General features: G+C 51.9%; 1 protein-coding gene across 1 annotated transcript; it reads left to right on the top strand.

Moving 5' to 3' along the window:
• Positions 1 to 4,474: 4,474 nt before the first annotated feature.
• On the top strand, positions 4,475 to 5,554 carry TEX44 (testis expressed 44). Its single transcript, XM_057746488.1, has one exon. The coding sequence runs from the start codon at positions 4,475 to 4,477 to the stop codon at positions 5,552 to 5,554; it is 1,080 nt and encodes a 359-aa protein (XP_057602471.1).
• The last annotated feature ends 18,252 nt before the right edge of the window (positions 5,555 to 23,806 follow it).

The raw sequence follows: 23,806 nt of genomic DNA, 5'->3' as shown, positions 1-23,806 counted from the left end.
AGTGTTACTCCCTTCAGAGGGCAGGGCAAACAGCCTCCCTGTTGGGGAAAGAGAGTGTAATCAGATTCAGTGGGGCTCTGGTAAACCATCAATTTGCTGGAGAGAAACAAAGCGCTGATTGGTAGCCGATTTCTGTGGTATAAATGATCCCACCCAGGCAGCTGGTAACCGACCAAGCTGATTTCACTGAGTGTGAAGTTGGAAAGAGACTCGCTTACTCAGCTGGACTCTCCTGCACTGACTGTAGGACACCCGGTCACCACTTCCCCCTGTGGTGTGACTTTAACCCCACTCAGAGCTGGGCTGAGCAGGCAGCCTTGATTCTCTCTGGCTTGTGGGAAGAGCTCTGCAGGGGCCCTCTTTGCTGTCGGGGAGGACCACCCAGGACCACAGCGGTGGTCTTGACAAAGACATTAGAAAGTCCTCAACCCCTGACCTCAGCCTACCTCCAGCCCAGTCCCCACCTCCACCCCTTCTGGAACCTGGGGACCTCCCATGTTTTGTAGCTTAGCTATCTATTTAACCATGTGTGGGAAGGATGGGAGTGTACAGGAATGTGTGAGTGTGTGCGTGTATAAGTGTGAGTGTGCTGGGGTAACAGGCTTCCCACTTAGTCCACCATATTGCTTAGGGTGATATTTATTTTTATTGTTATTTACTTTTTTTTTTTTGGCCACATGTCATGTGGGATCTTAGTTCTCCGAGCACCCCCTGCAGTGGAAGCTGGAGTTAACCACTGGACCACCAGGGAAGTCTGTTATTTATTTACTTTTGCTTATATGTATTTTCTGATTTTGTTACAATAATCAGAATCTCTTCTGAGCTTTATTTCCTGCCAGGCTTTTCCACAATAAATAGATTTTCTTTAAATGTCTGTAATCATCATAGAGCAGATCTTGTCTGTGTTTCTTGCCCAGCATCCATTTTGCCTTCTTTTGGTAACAGCACCACAGTTTCCTTTGGAGACCAACTTGACTACCACTTACTGGCTTTATATTTCAGTGAGGCTGACCCCATACCCCATTCCAGGCCTGACCAACCAGGGTTTGGTCCCTAAGCTGTATAAATTTCCTCAGAGAAGGGCACACAGACCCATGAGACTCAGGGCTTGAGGTTTGCTGCCACTACTGAGGATCAGGACGTCTGCACTGGCCTGAAGCTGATAGTAGCCCACACCTGGAGGAATCTTCCCAAAAATCTAGCCGAGAAAGGGGAACCAAGGGAAGGAGAGAAAAGGGTGAATCTTGACAGCATCACTGAATGCTTCCTGTGCAAAAAGTTTCCCTTAGACTTTAGGTTTCTCTGAACCAATAAATTCCTTTATTTGGATTATTTTTGCTCGCACCAGTTTGAGTTGATTTCCATTCCTTCCAGCTGAGGATGTTGACACATCTACATAGTGCACATAAAATATTGCATCCTGCTCTTTAGGGTGCTATTATAGAGCATGCATTTTGCCATGTGTCTGTGTAGGCTTTACACAGCTGCATAATACTCCATAACTGGGTTTACCCTGAAATAAGAATATCTACTTTTTAGGAGAGTCATTGTCACCATGAGACAGGAGTTGAAAAGAAATCAAAGACAAATTTTATGAGACGAATTTCCTCTTCCAAACACTACTTAATAAAGGCAGGAAACTTTTGAACTAAACTAAGAAAAAAAGCTCTTTTAGATATATTTTCTTTTATATCTGTGTGTATACGTATATATTTCATGTAACAGAATAAATATACATTACATTCTACACTAATATTATTTAATAATTATTTATGAATAAATAATATTTTTGTTCACAAATTTTAATAACCCTCTCTGCTCTTTGACATGAACTCCCCTTTATTCTCTTGTCTTTCCTCAGCACAGATTTTTTAAATTAATTAAAGTATTTATTTATTGGCTACATTGGGTCTTCGTTGCTGTGTATGGGCTTTTTCTACTTGCGGAAAGCGGGGGCTACACTTTTTTTGCAGTGTGCAGGCTTCTCATTGAAGTGGCTTCTCTTGGTGCGGACCACAGGCTCTAGGCATGCAGGCTTCAGTAGTTGTGGCATGTGGGCTCAGTAGTTGTGGCGCATAGGCTTAGTTTCTCCATCTCATGTGGGATCTTCCTGGACCGGGGCTCGAACCTGTGTCCCCTGCATTGGCAGGCAGATTCTCAACCACTTGGGAGGTCCAGCACAGATTTTTAAGGCATGTGAAACTTAACAAGGATAAGTGTAAAGTGTAACATGTAAAATAAAAAATCGAATTCCAAATGGAAGGTGAGAACAAGCAGTTTGGCTTCAGTGCCTATGAAGAGTGCCTGATGCTTGTAGTGGGCCACAGGCTGTCCATGAGGTGGCATCAAGAACTTTCAAACTAGAAGCAGGGGGCAGTGGGGGTACAGGGGTCTTTGGAGTCAAGCAGATGCCATTTAACTAGCTGTGTACTTAGTTTCTCTAAGTTTCCTCATCTGAAAAGTGGGAGAATAACACCTGCATATGCTGGGCACTCAATGTAATATGACAATCTTGATTTTTAGGATAGGAAGATATCCCAAAAAACACTGAAAAACTGACAGGGATCTTATAACTGTCAGAATTGGATAAGGATTAAGTTTAGCTGCATGTAATAGAAAACTAACAATAGTTTGAGCATATATGTGGTTATTTTCCCTCACATAAAGGAATTCTGAAAGACAGCAAAGGTCTGGTGGCTGGTGTGGTGTCTCCAACCATGGGGCCCAGATTCCTTCTATCTTTGTGCTCCACAAATTGTGTGGCACTTTGTGTGTGCCTTCCAACCTCAAGGTTACCTCATGTACCAAGATGGCTGCTGGTGCACCAGCCTTCACATTCTTAACAATGGAATGACAAAAGGGAAAGAGCAAAAAGGCATTCTGCACTTTGAAGAATCCTTTCAAGTTCCTCTCAATACTTTCTGCTTACATCTCATTGGCCAGAAGATCTTACCTAGCCACAAGAGACATTGGGGAATATATTTTTGTCAAAGAACATAGTCACCTGAATAAAATTGGGTTGCTGATCGTAAGGAAGACAGGCTACTCAGAGGAGCAACTATCAGTCTTCTCCATGATTCCTTCACAAAGTACAAGGTTGTTCCACCCCAACAAACTTGGGTTTGCCCTGTGACCTCTGAGATGGCTACAGAGTATTCATGGGGAGAAGAAATACTTATTGAGCATTGAGCCTGGTGCTGGGAGAAGTGACAGCAACTGTTACCTACTGATGTGGTGGAATTATGGTAGGCCTCTCTTTCTGTCAGTCAGTATCCTTACCATGCCAGTTAATAGCCCTTCCGGGTATAAAAAAGTGCTGGAGAGCTTGACTTCTGAAGCCAGACAGAGTTCAAATCTCAGATTCAGTGGTTATTAATAGTATGCCTTTGAATGTCACTTATTCCCTCAGCTTTTCCATGTATAAAATGGGTATAATAATGGATCTGCACCTACCTAGAGACAACAGGATAGTTGGAAGGATCAGATGTTTAGCTCCTTCTCCTCTCTGTTATAAGAAGTCGCTAACTGTTAGCTGATAACCCCAGGGGAAGTCAGATGGAACCTTCACTCCAACCACCTTCTTAATGAAGAGCACAAGAATGAGTAGGTTTATCCGGGTCTATACATTTCCAAAGAACACTTGGGGGTTTACAGATCTTTTGTTATTCTCTGCCCTCCCAGCCTAGTTAAGCAGGGAGAAGATGGAGATTGTTTATCCTGCGTCACAGGGTTAACCCCTGTCTTAGCCCATTTGGGCTGCAGATTCAGTGTCCAGTTAGGACCTGCTTCCTGGTTCATAGATAGCTGTTTTCTCACTGCATTTCACATGGATGAGGGGGCCAGGGAGCTCTGTGTGGTCCCTTTTATAAGGGCACTAATCTCATTCATGAGGGCTCCACCCTCAGGACCTAATCACTTCCCAAAGACCCCACCTCCAAATACTTTACACTGGGGATTAGCTTTCAACATATAAATTTTGGGGTAGAACACAAACATTCAGTCTATAGCTCCCCACAATCAAAGACCGTCAGGGCTGGGAGTTGCCCAGGCCCTTAGCCTTCACTTGTTCCTAGTCACCACTGCTGCGAAACTGTCTCTGCAGAAAGACTGGCCAAATCAGTGTGGACAGAGAGGTGCTGGGAGTGGTTCCTTACAACATTTATTGTAAATCAACATCTGTGTCCCATTCTCTTTCATCAGAGTCAGAGCCAGATGGGCACCTGCACCTGTGTACAGTCTCCACACTTTTCCAAGACATTTGCCTTTCTCTCCTTGGACATCGGCAAACATGGCTACAAATAGTCCCATAGACTCAGCCCACTAGGACAGCCACTCAGGAGGCTTGGACCTTTGCTCTACAGCTGCCTGTGACATCACCAGCTTCAATAGCCCCCTGTGACCTCACCACCTGGACAACTCAGCCCAGAGGGGCCATGGCCACTCCCTCAACCAGCACAAGCAACAGAGGGCCCAGATGACCACCGTGCCCTCGGGAGAGGCCAGAGCTGCCAGCATCCCTACACATGGTGACAGCAGGTCTACAGACATCCCAACAGTGAGGTTCCAAAGTCAGGTCCCCCTCCTTGCAGGTGTCGCAGCAGCTCATGGCTCTGCAGCGTCGGCTGAACAGCAGGATGTAGATCAGGCCTCCAGCAAGCCAGCCACCTTGGGGGCCACGTCAGCGTCTGGGGACAAGGACAAGCATGAAGCTGCTGAGGGGCGTGCCCAGGAGCCCAAGAAGCCCACGGCCCTGCTTGCCCACCCAGCCCCCGGTGCCCTGCAAAGTCCCGCGGGCTTCCAGAACCTAGTGCAAAAAGTGTTGGTGCGGGATTCGAGGATGACACAGAATCCTCAGATTTTCCAACTTTACTCCCTGATTAAGGAAGAGACACCACAAACAGCAGCCATCCCAGACAGGGAGCAGGAACTATCTCCATCTACCTCAAGTGCTGAGGTACAGTTCCCCCCAAATGTGGAGGCTCAGCCTGTCACTCAGGCAGATGCCAACGACCAACTTGATACTCAGGCTGCTGACATTGCTGAAGCCGTTAAGGAGAAACTTGAGGGTCCAGAGGCCTTGAACCCTGACACTGGTGCTTTGCCATCAGCCCCCACCTCGCCGAGCCCCCAAGTGGCAGCCCTGGGGAGGAGGCCCCCGGACTGCATGGCCAGCGAGGAGAACAACTACATGCGCTCCATGACCAGCTTGCTGGGTGGGGGCGAGGGGTCCATCAGCTCCCTGGCAGACATCCTGGTGTGGTCTGACACCACCATGGGCATGGCCACGGGCATCCTGGCCTCCGGCCACAGCTCCGTGTCAGACCTGCTGCACAGCACAGGGCCCAGCCTGCGCTCCATCTCCAGCATCCTGGGGAGCGCCAGCTCCGCCTTGTCTTCCAGGCTGGCGGTGGGGACCAACTCGGCTCTGCGCTTCATCACCCACATGCTGGAATCAGTGGAGCAGAGGACCATAGAGGGCATCCACTCGGCCATGCGTTACCTGACCAGTCATCTCACCCCACGCTCGGCCCATGCCGGCACCAACTTGAACTAGACCCCGCACTGGGCAGCCTCCTGAGGCCCCAGGGACATTCATGCCCTGCTCTCTCGGCCACCCCTGCCCTGGATGGCTCTCCCAGACTGGGCAATAAATCCTCGGGAACGTTTATTTTCCAAGCGCCAGCCTCATCCTTTGTGCATCAGGCACAGGGTAGAGGGACAGGAAGGGGCTAGGGTGTTCTGGAAACAGAAAGGTGTCCCCTGAGGGCTTCTCAGGTTGTCCCATTCAGGGGCTGGAAGCTAAAGTGCAGAAAGAGAAGGGACTGGGCAGGCCTGGGAGGCCAGACATGGGGGGCTCAGATCTGCAAAAATTGATCCTGGCTGGACCTGTAACCTGGTAAGTGCTTTTCTGTGGAAGTGAGACCTGGGCCTTCTCCGGGGCCTACTGGCTTAGCAGGCTCAGGCCACCCTGCTGGGCTGAGAGTAGGGTTGAGAGCACAGAGCGAGACCAGTGTGGTCTCAGACGCCAGCACCACTACTGGCCATGGGCCAATCCCTTCAGCCTCTGAACCTCCAACTCTCCTCTGTAGAAAAATAACAAACACACACCATGAAGATGTTATGAGACAAAGGAGAAACAACACAGGTCCTAACGCATGATGTCTGGCACTTAATGACTTCACACATTTCAGCCACCATGGCTATTAGCCTCCAGCAGGCTGGAGGGATCAGGAATCTAGGTAGGGTGGCCAACCCCCCCTGGTTTGCCTGGGGTTCCTGGAATATGAGACTTTCAAATTTAAAACCAAGAAAATCTCAGGAGAACCAGGATAAGTTGGTCAGTCTAGACCCAGGTCTCTTTACATGGTTTTGACTCTTGGCTGTGATCTGTCCACCTTGGAAAGGGAGCCACCTGCTGAGGCAAGGCACCAGCTCACCCTCTGGCTGGACACAGTGCCATATTGGCCACATGACTTGGTGAGTGAAGATCTGGCTGGACATCAGCCCCGACTCCTGCCCTCGGCCCGGTGCCTTACACGGGTCACAACCCACACGCCTTCACGCTGCAGCCCTGGCCACGGAGTCCTTCATTCATGCATTACTCATTCCCAGAAGAGTCTTCAAATGGGAGACCTTGGCTGAAACCAGCCCACTGATGCATTTGTTTGCCCTACACAGTGTTTCTTAAATTGTGAATTAGTTGCTGATATTTAAAAGCCAAGAGTTTTTTTGTTTTTTGGGGTTTTTTTTTTTGGCTGCACTGGGTCTTCCTTACTGTGCACAGGCTTTCTCTAGTTGTGGTGAGCGGGGGCTACTCTTTGCGGGCTACTCTTCATTGTGACACAGCGGCTTCTCAGTGTGGTGGCTTCTCTTGTTGTGGAGCCCGGGCTCTAGGCATTCAGGCTTGAATAGCTGTGGTGCACAGACACAGTAGTGGCGCACGGGCTTAGGTGCTTCACAGCATGTGGGATCTTCCTGGACTAGGGATCAAACCTGTGTCCCCTGCACTGGCAGGTGGATTCTTTTTTGTTTGTTTGTTTGTTTTATTGGCTGCGTTGGGTCTTGGTTGCTGTGCTGGACTTTCTCTAGTTGCAGCAAGTGGGGGCTACTCTTCATTGCAGAGAGCTGGCTTCTCATTGCGGTGGCTTCTCTTGTTGCAGAGCATGGGCTCTAGGCTCGCAGGCTTCGATTGCTGCGGCACATGAGTTCAGTAGCTGTGGCTCGCGGGCTCTAGAGCACAGGCTCAGGAGTCGTGGCGCACGGCCTTAGTTGCTCTGCTGCATGTGGGATCTTCCCGGACCAGGGATCGAACCCCGAGTCCCCTGCCTTGGCAGGTGATTCTTAACCACTGTGCCACTAGGGAAGTCCCAAAGCCAGGAGATTTTAAATAAAAATATGGATTTCTGCTTCTCTTGAGAAACCTAGGGGCCTTATTTCTTCTGGGCAACCGGCAGCTGAGCTGCCCACTTTAGAGGCAACTACCTGGCTTACATCAGTACTGAGGTCGCCTGCCTGACCCCCAGAGACATGGGTCTACCACCCCTACCTGGCAGATGGCTCCTGTGAGGATCTGATACCAGGTCCCAAGGGGATGAAAAGACAACCAGGTGTGTCTACCCCCTTCCCTCAAGGAGTTTCCACTTCCTGTAGGTGAGATGTGAACTGTCCCCATGTAGTAGAAGCAAAGAATTCAGAGGAGGGAGATTGCCAGTCCAGATCCCAGCATCAGGACCTCCTTGAGTCAGACCTGAAAAAAGAGGAGAGATGGTGTCCCTGACAGAGACAAGGATGACAAAAGTCGAGGCAGGCATTGTGGGTGCTTGGTGGGGCAGGGTGCCTGAGCAGCTCAACCTGCCCAGAGCCCAGAGCAAAGCACAGACAATAGAGCTGCCAGGGTGGACCCCAAATGCTTCCAACAAATATTGTATGAACCAGGTACGTGCACCAGGCACTGATAGGCACTGAGACTGCAAAGGTGAATAAAAGATAGAAACCAAGTTCGACCCAGGTTAAGGGAAGGGATTAGCCAACTAGCACAAGTGCCAAGTGCAGGCGTGTTTGGACCCAGGGCTCAGCCGTGTCCTCAGGGCTCTGTCTGTCCAGCTCAGCTCCCCTGTGCTGGCTTCATTTGTAGGCGCTCAGCCACCTTCCTGGAAAGAGAGAGGCCCTCGTTTCCACTGGCTCTGGCAGGAGAGTCCCGGCAGCGGTGGGGTGGGGGTGGGGGGCGGCGGTGACACTGCTGGGCCTGGCTTGGCTCCCACACTCTCTGCTGAACCAATCACTGAGGCCATGGGAATGAAATACCTCGTTACTTGGCCTAGGACTTGTGTCCACCTCTGGGGCCAAGGTCAGCCCAGAAATGGGGGTTCTCCACAGGAAGGGCTGCTGGACCAACACTACTTTGCGTGTGAAAGCCAGCAGAGGTGTAAAGAGCATGGCTTTGGGGGTCAGGCTACCTTGAATCCTGGCTCTGCCTCCTACTAGCTGCGTTACTTTCATCCCCCTGTGCTTCAGTTTCCTCATCTGTACAATGATGATACACCTACCACATCAGGCTGTCGTGAGGATTCAGAGAGTCAAGTGCTTGGAAAGGTGTGTGGCACATGGTTGAGTGTACCATAAGTGTTAAAGATCATTATGGTTACTAGGGCAGAAGGGTTTTACGGAGCCATGTGCTAAGAACAAAATGTCCCTGCTCACTCCTGGCCTTCCTCTTTGCGGTGGGATTAACAATTGTGTTGGCAAATATTTCTGGCAACACATCTTTGCAGGCGAGACCCTCAGGCATCCAGGTGCTCCCGTACTGGGGCCAAAGGTCAGGGCTGTGCACTCAGGGCTGAGAAGTCCAACTCAGAGAGAAGTGGGTGCATCCCAGCTCTGGCCAGAGCGAGAAAGAAAAGGCTCAGAGACAGGAGCTTGGAGAAATGCCCCATTTTACAGGCAAGAGGAAGCAATCCTTAAGACACGAGGAGCAGTCAGCAAATGGGAGTGACCCAGCCTATCACGAGCCTGTGAGCTCACCGTGTTGGATGAATAAAAATTGAAAAACTATTGAACTGTTGGAGAGAGGCAGTTGGTAGGGACAGAAGGTGGTGTGTAAGGGGAAAAAGCATAAGCAGTCGTCAGAATAACAGGGTGGCTGCGTGTAGGGAACTCTCTGGTGTTGAGAACTGAGGCACAACAAAGTTATAAACCCACCCCAACAAAGCTGGCACCTCCTCACCCCTCCTGGCTTATATGTTCACACCTGACAGCCACCGGCGTTTCTCTAGGATCAACAACGATCTTTTGGGTGTGTATTCTGCTACTGAGAGATTGGCCAGTAAGCTGAGGTTCTGCTTAAAGAAACATTTAGTCTGGGCTAAGAGCCATGGGGCGGGCACAACATCCTAACCTCTGAGCCTGGCTGGGGTGTGGCTAAGGAAAGGCCACTGACAAGTCCTGGGAGATGGCAGAGGAACACTGTGGCTTGGCCAAGGGGTGTCTGGATGGGCAGGATCCACTGAACCTGCATTGGCTCTCCCTGTGGAGTCCTCAAGTGGGCACTGTGGTCCTAGATGAGGGCCAAACCTCCATTTCCTCATCTACAAAATGCCTCACAGGAATGCTGTGATCAAGAATGCATAAACAAACAAACAAACAGGGGCTTCCTTGGTGGTGCAGTGGTTAAGAATCCACCTGTCAGTGCAGGGGACACAGGTTCAAGCCCTGGTCTGGGAAGATCCCACATACCACAGAGCAGCTAAGCCTGTGTGCCACAACTACTGAGCCCATGCACCACAACTACTGAAGACTGCGTACCTAGAGCCTGTGCTCCACAACAAGAGAAGCCACCATAATAGGAAGCCTGTGCACCGCAACGAAGAGTAGCCCCCACTCGCCGCAACTAGAGAAAGCCCTCGCGCAGGGACAAAGACCCAATGTAGCCAAAAAAATAATAAAATAAAATAAAATATAAAATAAAACAAATCTTTAAAAAAAAAAAACCAGCATTTAACAGTAGGCATGTGACAAGTGTTAGTTTTCTTTCTTCCTTGGGGCTTTCTGCATTGTCTATGTACTGGTCAGGAGTGTTTTAATTGGAAGTGACAACCACCCATGGATTTGACGGGCTGGGCAGAAAAGGGCTGAGGAGGAACTGGCTTTCAATACGCCTGGTGTCGGGGAGCCAAAGCTGTCAGGATACCTCCACTGCTGTGTCTTCTACCTCCCATGGCAACTCTGCTTCTCCTCCAGGCTTCTGCTTCTCACAGGGAACGTGGCTCCTGGAGGCTCCGGGCCCACAGCCTTGCACTTCCAAGACAAAAGGAAAGGTCTGTTTCCCTGCTCCAGTCTGATAAATCCCAAGGGGAAGGATTCTGGTTGGCCCAGCCTGGATCACATGTTGGAAAGTCCTTCCTCATCCAGTGTCCCTGGTATCTCTCTGAGCAGGCATCTCTGGGCACCCTGAGCCACGCCCCTCCCAGAGACAAAAGGAGGGAGCCGGGCAACCTGGCCTCTCCTGGCTCCCCTGGGTTCCCCACTGCAGTTGGCACAGCCCTGACGTCCCTCCCCACCTGCATCTGAAAGCTCCCCAGCAGATAAAAGTCATTTTTCCCACAAAACGAGGCTGGGATTCCAGATGAGGTCAGCTGTTTGCACAAGGCCACACAGAGCCCAGTCCTAGGCTCTAAACCCTGGGGAGTGCCCACCACTACACGTAAGCTTGTCTGTGAATGTTCTGCCCACAATCAGAACTTTCCCTTAACCACATGCTTTGGAAAGATCTGAGGCATTGTGAAATGTTCTCTCTCCAACTCCATGGATTGAAAATTATTCCTTTGGATCTCCGAATTTTAAATATCAATCAATGAGAAAATAGGATTCACCTAAAACACATGGTTTTATTTCTGACCACCTGTTTTTCATTAGTGCTTGTCAAAATGCAGATTTTGATGAGGAAATACACCTCCCACAGATGGCCTCCACCACACCGAAACTGAACAAGACAATCACGGTCCTCTAGCAAGAGGAAGTGGTTAGGACTACCCCTGGCCAAATACGGGTAAGTCGAGGCAGAGGGGGCCAGGGCATGGTGGCAAATGGTTGCTGGCTCCTTAAAGTCTGGGCTTCATCTCCCAGCCTGGGCTTGGGGATTCAGCACTTTATAATCTCATATGGTACAGCAGGGAGATGGAGCAGCCTCAGAACAACACCCACGCCAGAAGTTCTGCAAAGTGGTCAGGTAGGTCCCTTTCACCCCACTCCCCCGACCCAGGGGTGGCCTGGCCAAACCAAACCCAGCAGCACACACTCTAGGGGAAGGTGCAGGAGTGGAGGAGTGAACCAAGGATGGGAGCTGAGTGGCCTGAGCAGGCCCACTGTCTCCTCCCCCAGGGCAGGTGGCCAAGAGCGGCTGAGATGTCCTCGGCGACTGGAAGCGAGGGGAATGGAAACGCCCCCCTGTGCTGCCACCTGCTCCCTGTTTTCAGAGCAGGAACCCAGGTTGGGGCCTGGTTAGAAATGAGACTAAAACCGAAAAGGGAGCAGTCAGATGGGTGACGGTGAACAAAGGCCTCTCTCTGGGGGGAAAAAAATCCCAGCTGGCTGCGAGGCGCACTTAGGCCACCACAGGGCCCTCGCCGGCCGGCCTGAGGCCAGGCGGAGCAGTTTCCTCGGCTGGGGCTGGTCCCCTTCCGTCGCGGGGAGGAGCAGCTCAGGATCGCAACACAGGGTGCGGCCGGGCGAGGGGCAGCGAGGACAGCGCAGCCGGGCAGGGGCATCCACAGCCCTGCCCAGTCCCGCCGTCTCCATGGCGACGGCTACCTCACCGCGGAGGCGGGGAGAGCTGGAGGGAGAGTCTTTGCCGGTTGCTACGCAACGGCCCAGTGACGTTAGGCGATTGAGTTTGGTTCCCAAGGTAACTGGCCAGGCAGCTGGGCCGGGAACTATTTGTGTCTGTCCCCAGAGGGTCTGCGGAGCCTCCGGGGTCTGGCGCAGCTGAGGAAATGCGCTCCTGGCCCGCGGGCAGGCGGGAGGCAGAACACAGAGGCCCTTTCAGCTCTCGGGGACTGGCGACCCAGGAGGGGCAGGGTCTGCCCTAAAAGGGGACCCAAAGCCGGACGCCCCATCTCTGCCGCTCCAGTTTTCTCCCCACTCCTGCCCGGAAGGCCCCTGGACCGCCAGGCTTCGTCCTACTTATAAGCGCTCTGCTGGGCACACTCCTTGAAGTAAAGCGCTTCTGTTTGTAGCAGCCCGGCCTGCACTGTCACCCTCAGTGGCACACTGTGGGCTCTCAGCACGGCCATCCCATGGGACTGTGGACATTCGCTCCCCTTTCAGAGCTGCGAGATGCCTCCAGCGCTCAGAACCCCTTGTCTGGTTCTGATATCTGAGCTCTGGTGAGCGGATCATGAGATCAGCTGCAGAATTTGGGGGCCCCGTGTAAAAACAAAATGAGGCCCCTTGCTCAAAAATGACTGCGGGACAAGGTAGTGAACGGGCCCTAGTGCTGCCCATTGAGAGTAAACTGTGAGAGTGAAAGTGACAAGTACATGGGTAAACTGAGGCGCATGGCATCAGTCATAGAGGAGACAGGATAAGGTTCAAACCTGGAGCTGAAGAAGGTGAGGGGACAAGACACAACAGGAACAGAAAGAGCACCAGGTGCGCAAAGACAAAGCAGTGACCTAAATTTGGGCCTGAGAGCTGGCCCAGGCCCCCAAGGGGGACCACTCAGGACTCAGCACCATAGCTGGGTCTCAGAACTTGAGTGACACAGTCTTTGCAGGCATCTCAGGTTCCTCCCTCCTTATGGCACCTGTCAAAATAGGGTAACACCCAAGCCTCTCACAATCTGTCTCCAGGGAGCCACTACCACCTCCCCCTGTCCAATGGGCCGGGCCAGGCTGGACTCAGGTACTCAGATACCTGAACCCAGGCCACAGAGAACAAGCTGCGCGTCGACATCCAGACCAGCTGTTGACCCAGGAGCCAGGGCACACTCTGCCTGTCCCACCCAAGCAAAGCATCTGCTCCATTCCAGTGAAGCTTCATGTCTCTTGTCAACAGTCTGACAGCTGACCGGGGACTCAGAGGGCAGGAGGCATCTGGCATCTCTGAAAGCAGCCCTGGGGCTGGCTTCCCCATGCAGTGAATCTCCACAGCCTGATTCTCCGTTGAGAAAAGCCTGCAGCCCTCGTCCTCTCCTCCCCTCAGGGTGAAGCAGCCTCTGTGTTCCCAGATGCACACACAGGACCTGTTCAAGGATTCACCACAGCCCATCTTCCCCCTGGCCCAGGTTCCCTAGTCTCTCCCAGATGACCCCTCAGGACCACGGCTGGGCCTAGGAACCAGCGCTGATGAGCAGAACCAGCGACATAGTTTATGGGGCCCAAGCACAAAATGAGAATGCAAGGCCCCTTCTTCAACAAGTATTAAGAATGTCAAGCCAGAGAAAGCAAAGCATTAAGCCAAGCATGCAGAGCCCTGCGGGACTGCACAGGTTACAGACTAATGAAGCCAGCCCAGCTGGTGTGGCCTAGACAACAAACAAGCCTCCTTCCTGGGCACAGCCCACCTCTTCCCTCTCTCAGGGTCCATCTGTTGGCCTCTCTCCACACTGCTGCAGCCTTCTTCCTGGACCACTGTGCTAACCATCCATTCAATACAATATGGACATCTAGGGGATCCTCAAAGAGGCCCACAAGATATCACATGGCGGGGGGGGGGGCTGTATCAAGTGCTTTCTCATCAAAGGACAAAAACCACAGAACAGTTCCAGAAATGCTCATTTCGGCAAATGCTGGATGTTTAATTCTCTACTTTCAGCTGAAAAACGCTTGCTCTTAAAAAAATATTTAAAGGCCATCTACACAAGAGGATGAAACATGAAGTGCGGCAGCTGACTGATGATAATTTGGCACCGATTAACACTAAAACAATATATAAGAACAAAAGTCAAGGACGTGTTTGTGGCCTCCTAAGGTCTACATCACACCCACGATTCATCCCCCTCTGTCCTCAGGGAACTAAGGAGAGGATTTCTGCCTCAGCCCACCTGGTTCATCTCCACCCTGGGATCAGGGCCTGCAACCCCTCTGCTGAACTCCCTGCACAGCCTGCTCCCTCTGCCAGCCTCTCTGAATCCTACCTTCCCGCCAAAGTGAGTCCCCCCATGTGGGTGCTGTGCTGCACCATCCAGGTCTCCTGCAGGCCTGGAGGACTAGGGTGCCCCAATGCTGGAAGTACAGGCTGCAGACACAAGGACCCTCAGCTATCGGCCCTCTCTGGAGATCCCCTCAAATGAAGAAAATAAAATGCCTTGGCCAAAGCCTGTTTAAAGCATCACTCTAGTTACAGGGAGGAGAATGAGTTCACCACACATACCTTGTACTATTTGGCACATGTTAGCTCCTTGTTAGTTTTAACCTACATTTGTGCAAGATAACCTGTCTGCTGCTTGAGGTTGAAACCCTGTCCTTGGACTGTTTGGATACTTGCACAGCCTTGCACTGAGTAGGTGCTCAGTGAACATTTACAGATTGCAATCAGCTGACACTTCTGTTTCTGATAGTAATCTCTGGGAGTCTTGCTTCTCAAACCAGCATCAGCACCACTTGGGAGTTTGTAGGAAATGTAGAATCCCAGGCCCCACTCAGACCTCCTCAGTCAGAATCTGCAATCTAACAAGATCTCCCAGAAACTCAGATACGTGGTAAAGTTTGAGAAGCGTGTCTAGCAAGTAGAATAACTAGAGGGCTAGATGAAGCGGTGTGGGAAGTAGGAAGTGAGCCAGGAGGCAAGCTCAGGTGCATATAGAGGGCTCACCCGGGGAGTCTCCCTTAAGAGTGGCGATCACCCTGAGTCACTGAGTCTGAGATGGGACCAGTAATAAAGCTAACTCTTATTAGGTGCTTTCTATGTGCCAGACACTGGTTTCTCCACCTTTTACATGCAGTAACTAATTTAGTCTCCACAACAGCCCTATATAAAGTGGTACCATTGGGATCATCGTGTCCACATTGCAGATAGAGAAACTGAGGCCTGTGAGGTTGAGTTTATTCCAGAATCTTCAGCAGGTACACACAATTGGCTGTACCTGGTGTTTAGGGCAGGGTCTGTTCTGATTGGTCGCTGCTTGTCCTACCGGTTATTCAATGTTTTGAACGTCGCCCTGGTTACACAGCTGGATGGAAGAGAAAGGATCCAAACCAGCCCACGGTACTGGAGCCACGCTCCAAACCACCATCCTCTATCCATCCTGCGCCGCCGCTACCCAGAAACAGCACACCTCAGAACGTATGTCAAAGTGCTGGGTAAGCTGTAAAGCACAGTATGAACACCAAATGTGATTCCTCCGGGGGCAGAAGTGAGAGAAGCCTGTTAAAAATGGAGAAGCTGGGCTGTGAGAGGGCAGAGGGGAGGCTGCTGTGGGGAAGCAGAATTCTCTGCTCAAGAGGGTAACTCAGGTGAGAAGGAAAAGCCTCCCTAAGTGGAGCCCCAGGATCAGCCCACGGAGGCTCTAACTTGCCAGAGGCCATCAGGCACTTAGCAGGTTAGCCCACGTGTGTCCTCACAGAATAACCGAGCACTCCTGATATTGACCACCAGGGGGCGCTGCTCCCCAGCCTTCGTCCCACAGGACCCTACCTGCTTTCAGGAAACCAGGGCTTGGAAGGAGTCCTAGTGAGCAAGCACCAGGGACTTTGAGAAGTGGCAAAGGAAGGAAGGCAGGAGGAAAGGCAGGACGGAAGGGGGACTTATACCACTTTCAATCTCAATACAGCCCTATGGAGGAGCTCTTGTTCCCACTTTACAGATGAGGAATTTGAGGCCCAAAGATGTTGGAAAAGATCCCCCAAACCAGGAAGTTAGGGAGATGCAGGGCTGGATTATTTGATTCCAACCTCATTTCCCAAGGGGACCACAAGTAGATGCCAGCTCATTTGACCCTGTCCTGTCCCTGGTGTACCTGCTTCTATTGACCCTGTATTCTGAGAAGTGGCTAGACTCCTACCACAATTGTATTCCCACAATTCCAACACCCAGGCCTCATAAGGTAGCCCTCTTCTTGAACCTGAACTTTTTGAGGTGGTGGGCTTCTGCTTCATTGCCCTCTGGCCTTCAAGAAACCCCACCTGCCACCCCAGCCTAGCAACCTCTCCATTCAGGCAGAACCTGAGATCTCTTCTGCTCCAAAATCTGGCTCTGGGCCCCCAGAACTATGTCCTATTCTACATCCCCTCCCCACCCCAGGGACCCCATGGGTTCAGGTTTTGCCCCCTGACACCCTACAGCAGGCAGAAGCATAAATAAACAAGGGGACATTTGAGCCTGTGGCTGGGGCCAAACCAGGCACCAAGGTTTTTCGTCAGCTCCCACCAACTCCTTTTATGGCCTCTGGGTCCAGTTCCTTCTTCATAATAAGTCATGACTGGAAAAGGTCTCAGGAGTCACTGAGTCCAACTTGTGCCAACACTTTCCTTTTCTAAAGAGGAAAAAAAAAGTCTTTACGCCTCCAGGTCTCCAGGCGAGTTCTTAAGACCAGCACAGGGCGGGCAGCGTCCTGAACGGGAGGGAAACTCCAGCCCAGAGACTGGACCTGGACACGCACCTGTAGAGTAGGCGGAAGGGGGAACCCTAACCTCGGCTTCTTCTAAGGCCCTCGCCTCTAGCTCCTGAGGTTCTGTCACCTGTCCCGGGGACCGCCTAACGAGCATCTAATCCGCCCGCCCCCCCGTAGGACGCTTTCCTTCCCTCTGTCCTGGGAGCTGGGGGCAGCTCGCGTGTCTGGTAGCACGTGCGTGTAAGTGATCATATGTGTACAGAAGCGAGTGAGCCGCCACACACGCGTCCGCGCCATTGCCGGGGATCTGTGTGCAGCCTCTAGGGGACCGCCACCATCCGCTGCCGCAGCTGCCAAATGGCCGTGTGCAGCGCCGCGTGTACGCGGCGCGCACCAGCCCGGCCACCCTTCCCGGCCGAGAGCACGGGGTGTGCTAGCGGGCAGGCTGGCGCGCCGCATCCGGAGCCAGGGCGCTTCTGGGGCTCGGTCCTCAAGCCTCCCCTTCCCGCCCGGCATTTTCTGTTTTCTCCGGCCTCCCCTCCGCCTGCGAGGAGCGCTCCGGGGCGGGGTCCGAAAGCAGCCCCGCCCGGGCCGGCCGGCGAGGGTGGCAGGACTGCCGGGCGCGCGCCGCCCCTCCCCTGCCGCCCCCGCCCCGGGGCCCCGATGGGTTTTTCCATGACTGCATCCGGCCGCGGGCTGTCTTTGTTCCCGCCATCCCCGGCCGTGCCTGCGAACTGGCCCGGCTCTCCCCAGCGCGCCGGGGTTTTTCCAGGGCTCAACTGGAGCATGGCTGAGCCGCCTCCCCACCCCCGGCCGAGCGGCGGTCCCCGGGGGACCCCGAGGTCCCCTACAGGGAGCCGAGCTCTCTCCACACCCACTGCTCCGTCCGTCCTGTCCCCTCCGCCGAGGCCCGTGGCCCCTGAGCCCGTAATTTGTGCGCAAAGTTGACCGTCACCCGGCCCTAGCGCTCCCGCGCTTCGCGAGGCGTGCCTGGCGCCGCGAGTCCTTCCTGGGCTGCACGTTTGGGGGCCGAGGGTCAGACGGGCGCATTGTCTGCAGAGCCGGGCCGCCTCTGCCTCCAGCTTGTGTTAGGGCCTCACATTTCTCCCGAGAGGCGGGCGGCGCAGAGGGGCGCCCAGGCGCGCGCACACGGCAAGTCACAGTCTGAGATCGCCGTGTGTGCCCACCGCACGCCGGCAGCGCCCGGGCAGAAACAGCGCCCGCCCCCACGGGAAAATGGGCACACTTGCAGGCTGTAAGCGCCAGCGCGAGGGGAACTCCTCTGTGCTCCTAGAATCCCCTTCTCACCCCCCACGCCCCGGAAGGAAGGGGAGATAGGGAGGCAGAAAAGGGGAGGTGGGAGATACCGGGGCGGGCGGTGTTCCAGGGCGTGAGGACCGGCACACGGTCCCCATGTGCCCCGTGGGGACTCTGTGTCCGCAACCCGATCCTGTCCGCGCTGAGCTGCGTTCGTTTTATATGTCTGCGAACCAGTGGAGCCTCCCAGCTACTACCCGGCCATGTTGGCGGGAAAAGTGTAAGAAACAGTGTGTTTGCTTCTGAGTGAGGCTTGCTAAGCCCTGCTGGAGAAGCCAGACTCCCATGGTGGCCTCCAGGCTCGGGTACAGGGGTGAGGGGGTGTCTGGGCAGAGGAAGGGGTCCTGGATTAAGAGAGTGTCTGGCTCTGTGGGGTTTTTTGGAATCCCTGGAGGGTCCTCTCCCCACATCCCGACAGGAAGCAGCCCCAAATGGCTAAAGATTAGGAGGTCAGGGTGGGAGAAGGATGCAGGGTCAGGGACCCCCCAGATCAGTGGAGGCCCAGAGCTGCCTTGCTGTGGTGGACGGGAGGGAGCGACCCTACATCCCTTAGAGTGCCAGCTCCTCTCCCCGCTCCCTGGTGCATTACCTTCTTTCCTGAGCAGTCATGGGGGAGCCCAACTGCTCTGAAAGGGCCCTTTCTCCAGGTGTGTCTTTATCAGCTGTGCCTGCTGGTTCCCTCTGTCCAGCCCCTTCCCTCTGTCCAGCCCCTTCCCCTCTTCTCAGCTCTCAGAGGCTGAACTTCACCTACCCCTACCCACTCGTCATCCCCGTACCCACAAGGCTTGGTCCCTGGGCTCCCTCCTGCTCACAGGTTAAGATGCCCTTGCCCTTGTGGAATTGGTAGAAGGTTCCAGAAGCTGGGACAGATGCCGTCTAGCAGTAGCATCCTATTTGCTTTTCCTTTCTCCTCAATTGTCTTGTCCACCACTGACCCTTCAATCTCCATGTTCTTGCTCAGGTTGAGAATCTTAGGCCCCGGCCTTAACCATTATCCCTCAGTTTTCTCATCTATAAGTGGGTTAATAATGGTGCCTACCCCCCAGGGTGGTTATATAGGTTAAATGAATTTATATGAATTTAATGCATGTAAAGAACCTGGCATATAGCAAATACTAAACAAGCATTTGCTATCTTCATTGGAAGTTAAGCGACTTGTCCGAGGTCACACAGTCAGTGGCTAAACTTAATGCCAGCCCAGGTCACCTGACCTCAGAGCCCAGGGTCTCATACTGTGCTAACAGAATCGGGAAACAGTATTGGTCCTGTGGCCTCTTCTGTGAAACCTTCTGCAATTTCCTAGAATTAACCACTTCCTCCTGATTTCCCAAATGTTTGTTGTCAAAGGCATTATGTCATATTATTCACTTATAATTATTTATTAAATTATTGAATTATTATTCACCCACTAAGGGTTTGGCCTCCTGTCAGGTACAAGAGACAGTCACATATACAGCACAGGGCTGTCCTTGCGGCCTACAACCTGGTGGTGGCATGGCTGTCAGGGGCCCATCCTCTCTTGTACTTAGGGCCAGGCCCTCTCTGCATCCTTGGAGCTAAGCGCAACATATCCTTGGAGTTCAGCGCAACACACAACAGCCACAAGTCTCAGTGGATGGTTAAGTGAGTGACTGAGACTGGGCAGGTCTTCCTCTGATTATCTCCTGATGGGTTGCTGGCCTCTTGACAGACTTTGGGGTATGAGTTAGTTATAAAATGTGCCCCCAAATAGCTGAAGCTGTTGGATATTATGATTTAGTGATGTCCGTGTAAACTCAACATTCACATGTTGACAGTGAGTGTCAGCAGAAACTTACTTTACCTGTAATTGATGTGGGGCTTTGGGGGCTGATGGTAATTAATCAGTAGGTTCAGCAGCATTTTCAGGTTGCTCCATCCTCAGCAGTGGAAGGAGATAGGGAACATCCTGTGCCAGTGACAGAGATTTACACATCTAACTCATCTAAAAAAGTGAAGGTCTTGGGAATTCCCTGGCAGTCCAGTGGTTAGGACTGCACGCTCTCAATGACAAGGGCCCAGGTTCAATCCCTGGTCAGAGAACTAAGATCCCACAAGCTGTGCAGCACAGCCTAAATAAATAAATAAAAATTTAAAAATAAAAAAATGAAGGTCTTTATCAGCAAGTTAAAAAGAAAGGGGTCCAAGTCATGGCCCTGTTAGTCCTTGTTGCTTGTCACCACCCTTAGGTGTTTATAAGGTGGGATATGCAATTCCCTTGTAAATAGTGGCAGCCCTACTTGACAAGACTTCAAAAAGGGCTGACTGCCCACACTGTCAGGTGGAGTTTGCAAATGTCTCAGGGACATGGAGGGCACAGACTGTGGCATTTGGCTGTTGCCATGGGGAACAGCCCACTCCGTCCACCCACTGCCCCTCTCCTAATTTCCTGGCCATCCCAGGCAACGTGTGGCCCCCTTGTGCTCAGTTTCCTGAAGAGTCTTCTTTCCCAAGTATCCAGCCCTCAGGGAAGGATGGGACGCTGCCTCAAGTTCCCCCATCAGTGGGGTCCTGCCAGCCTTTTCTCGGGCTGCCCACCAGGTCCTGCATCTTGCTGCATCTCGGATGGATTTTCCTGACTGTGGCCCATCCTTGCACCTGGGGCCTCCATTATCTCTCCTCAGAATTTCCAAGCGACTGCAAAATCCTCCAATGGGAACCTCCACCTCACCCCCAGACACTGACCAGGGCCTCTAGGGGCCTTTTTGCAGTATGACGAGGTTCCTGGAATTCGCCTGGAGCTCTGCTTCATTCCCTGGAACTTGTTTACCGCAGCCTCCCCCAGGGGAGTTGTGGGAGCCTTTTCCCCAGTGTTGAGGAACCTGTCTCAGCTTGTTTCCTTACTGCCCCAGTTTGCCTTCCTTCCCTCCTGGGCAGAGCTGACATCCCCTTTTAATTTAAGCTGCAGGGGAAATGGTCTTGGGAATGACCTAAAAAGTTGCCCCCCTACCCCTTAATCTCAAAGCTCCTCCTGTGCAACTTATATCCTTTTCTATCAGGTCTCCCCCTCCCCCATCCTCCCTGGAGCTGCACCATTTGGGGTGTCCTATCTTCACACCCATTTTCTGATCCTTGGGATTTGATGACCTGAATTTTAGCCTGACATCTTGGCTGCGGGACTGTCGTTACTTTGGGTCCTCTCTCAGGCTTGGCATGACGTTCTAGAAGGACTACCCGCTCTGCCCTCTGTTCATCCTCAGGGCCCTGCCTCTGCCCAGCCTCCATTCCCCAGGATGTTGCTCCACGGAGGCCACTGTGATGACACATCCCCAGGCTCTGATCTCTTCCTCAACCAGACAGCTCAGCCCAGGCAGTTTCCAGATGATGGTATGGGATTAATAAACAATGTAGGAAGTCTTTATTCTTAAAAAAAAGAAAGTTCTCTTTTTAAAAAATAGTGGTGCACATGATAAAAAATTCAAAAAGCAAAAAAGAAAGTTTCTAATACCCTTGCTCTCCAGTTCCACCCTGCACAGGTAACTATTCTGGGTTTCTTGTTTCTTCCAAATATTTTTTTAAATATTTATTTATTTTAATATTTATTTGGTTGCACTGGGTCTTAGTTGCAGCAGATGGGCTCCTTATTTGCAGCCCAGTGACTCCTTACTTGTAGCAAATGGGATCCTTAGTTGCGGCATGTGAACTCTTAGTTGCGGCATGTGAACTCTTAGTTGCGGCATGCATGTAGGATCTAGTTCCCGGACCAGGGATCAAACCGGGCCCCCCTGCATTGTGAGCACAGAGTCTTAACCACTGTGCCACCAGGGAAGTCCCTCTGCCAAACATTTTTTAAGCACTACTCTCCCCACTGCCCCTACCACCCAACAGAAAGGCCTGATTTATAGTGTTGGCCAATTTTCCTGGTATAAATACTCCCACCGTGGCTGATGTCAAGCTACTAACGTGATCTCAGTGAATGTGGAATTGAGAAGAAATGTACACGATTGGTGAGAGATGAGAGCCAGCCCTAGCTGGCCATTGTAAGATTACATACACAGCATCAAACACATAGCCAGACGCACACAAAGGCATCTTACATTACATCACACCTTGCTTCTTACATTGTACCTAACCAACTTCTCAGTAAGATGAAGCCAAGTAAGCATAGCAAGCACCACGGTGGAGTGGATGTATCGGACCCACCTGGCTCCCCATATAAGACTAAAGGTTGGGAGGGTCTGTCCTGGAGTCACTGAGAAGTGTGTGTGTGTGGCAGAAAACTATGAGGGATCATCAGGTAAATTATGGGGTAAGTGATTTTCAAAAGCTAATTAGTGGATAGTCATTTTTGAAGAATAAAAACTGAATACAGACAATATCTTAATTTCTAATCAAGTAATTAGGTGTTAATTCAAGACAGGATTTAGACTACTCTGCCAGGAAAAAAAATCTTCGCCTAACTCCTTTTAAAACTTCAGATGATCACACTTCCCAGCCAGAGAGAATTCAGGAATCTACAAAACCTGAAGCGTGGAGCCTGATGAGAGAGGTCACAGGCAGGTGTGTGACCGTGAACTTCCCAGGTCCCCTTCAGAAGCCAGGGACGGCCCAGGCTAACATCAAGTGATCTGCCTTATGACTGCCCAGGACTTTCTCCGAGCTCCATTATGAAACATTTGTTTTGTTTTGTTTTGTTTTTTAAGCAAGCACTTGAGAAGAGGATTTGGACTCCCTGGGTTTCTGGTGACTTCCTCTGTGGTTGGCCTGTCACTCTGCCTCCTCACACCTGTATCAGGAATTTTGAGTTTCCAGCAGTCTTTGTCACAAGGAGGATAGTTAGGACTGGTGTCCACCTGGGTTCTCTCTCTCTTTTTTTTTTTAAGTTAATTAATTAATTTATTTTTTATGGCTGTGTTGGGTCTTCATTGCTGCCCACAGGCTTTCTCTAGTTGCAGTGAGCGGGGGCTACTCTTCATTGCAGTGCAAGGGCTTCTCACTGCAGTGGCTTCTCTTGTTATGGACCACAGGCCCTAGAGTGCGTGGGCTTCAGTAGTTGTGGCACACAGGCTCAGTAGTTGTGGCTCGCAGGCTCTAGTGTGCAGGCTCAGTAGTTATGGTGCACACGCTTAGTTGCTCCGTGGTGTGTGGGGTCTCTTCCCGGACCAGAGCTCGAACCCGTATCCCCCATGTTAGCAGGCAGATTCTTAACCACTGTGCCACCAGGGAAGTCCCACACCTGGGTTCTCTTGGTCTGGCTGTTTCTCCGGAAGGCTGCTTCTCATAGACAGTGGAGATGGTTTTGTGTACCCTTCGGGTGACAGAAGGTGACTCGTGGGAAGCATGCCATGCTAGCCTCTGTGAACCCCTCCTCTCCCATCTCAGTTCTGGGAGTGGTCGGACAAGGGGGCACAGGGTTGAGCATTAGAAGCGCAAACTATTAGTTTATGGGAAAAGGATAGTTTCTCGTGCTATCTCATGCTTAGAACTGAGCAAGGGACTCATTCCAAGTGCTGAAATGTGCAGGTGTCATTTCATCCCTAACTGCATCCCACTGGCCATTGTGAAGCAGGTGGCTGAGCCTCCTTGGGAAGCAATCCTCTGGGCCCCATCTTTTCCAGGGATACATCTCAGGCAGAACCATTGCCAGTGGGCACAGGGGAATATACAAAATGGGTATATACAGTTAACAGGTATACACAAAGTTCAAAAGACTGTCAGGTCGGAAGCAGATAGCTGAGAAATCTCTTTGGCTTAAGACAGCTCCCTGAGAACAATGCCATCTCAGCCTGTTTAGGGAGCAGCAGGAAGAGAGATGGACCATTAAGAGGGCCAGGTAATCAGAGATGACCCCCCTGTGGTGAGGGGGGCCCACTACTTTAACTGGATCTTAAAAGGGTGGGGGTTAAAAACCTAGAAAAGAGGGAAATTTGGTATCTAAAAGCCACAAGCTGGTAAAGAAATGAAGCTTGTCCTGGGAAGAAATGT

This window comes from Hippopotamus amphibius, chromosome 8, assembly GCF_030028045.1.
Source record: "Hippopotamus amphibius kiboko isolate mHipAmp2 chromosome 8, mHipAmp2.hap2, whole genome shotgun sequence".
In the NCBI taxonomy this organism is placed as follows: Eukaryota; Metazoa; Chordata; class Mammalia; order Artiodactyla; family Hippopotamidae; genus Hippopotamus; species Hippopotamus amphibius.
The sequence above is the reverse complement of the archived record's forward strand: the minus strand, read 5'-3'. Positions and strand labels throughout refer to the sequence as shown.

Coding starts and splice junctions, on each gene's coding strand:
- TEX44 (XM_057746488.1), top strand. CDS start 4,475: ATGACCACCGTGCCCTCGGGAGAGGCCAGAGCTGCCAGCATCCCTACA.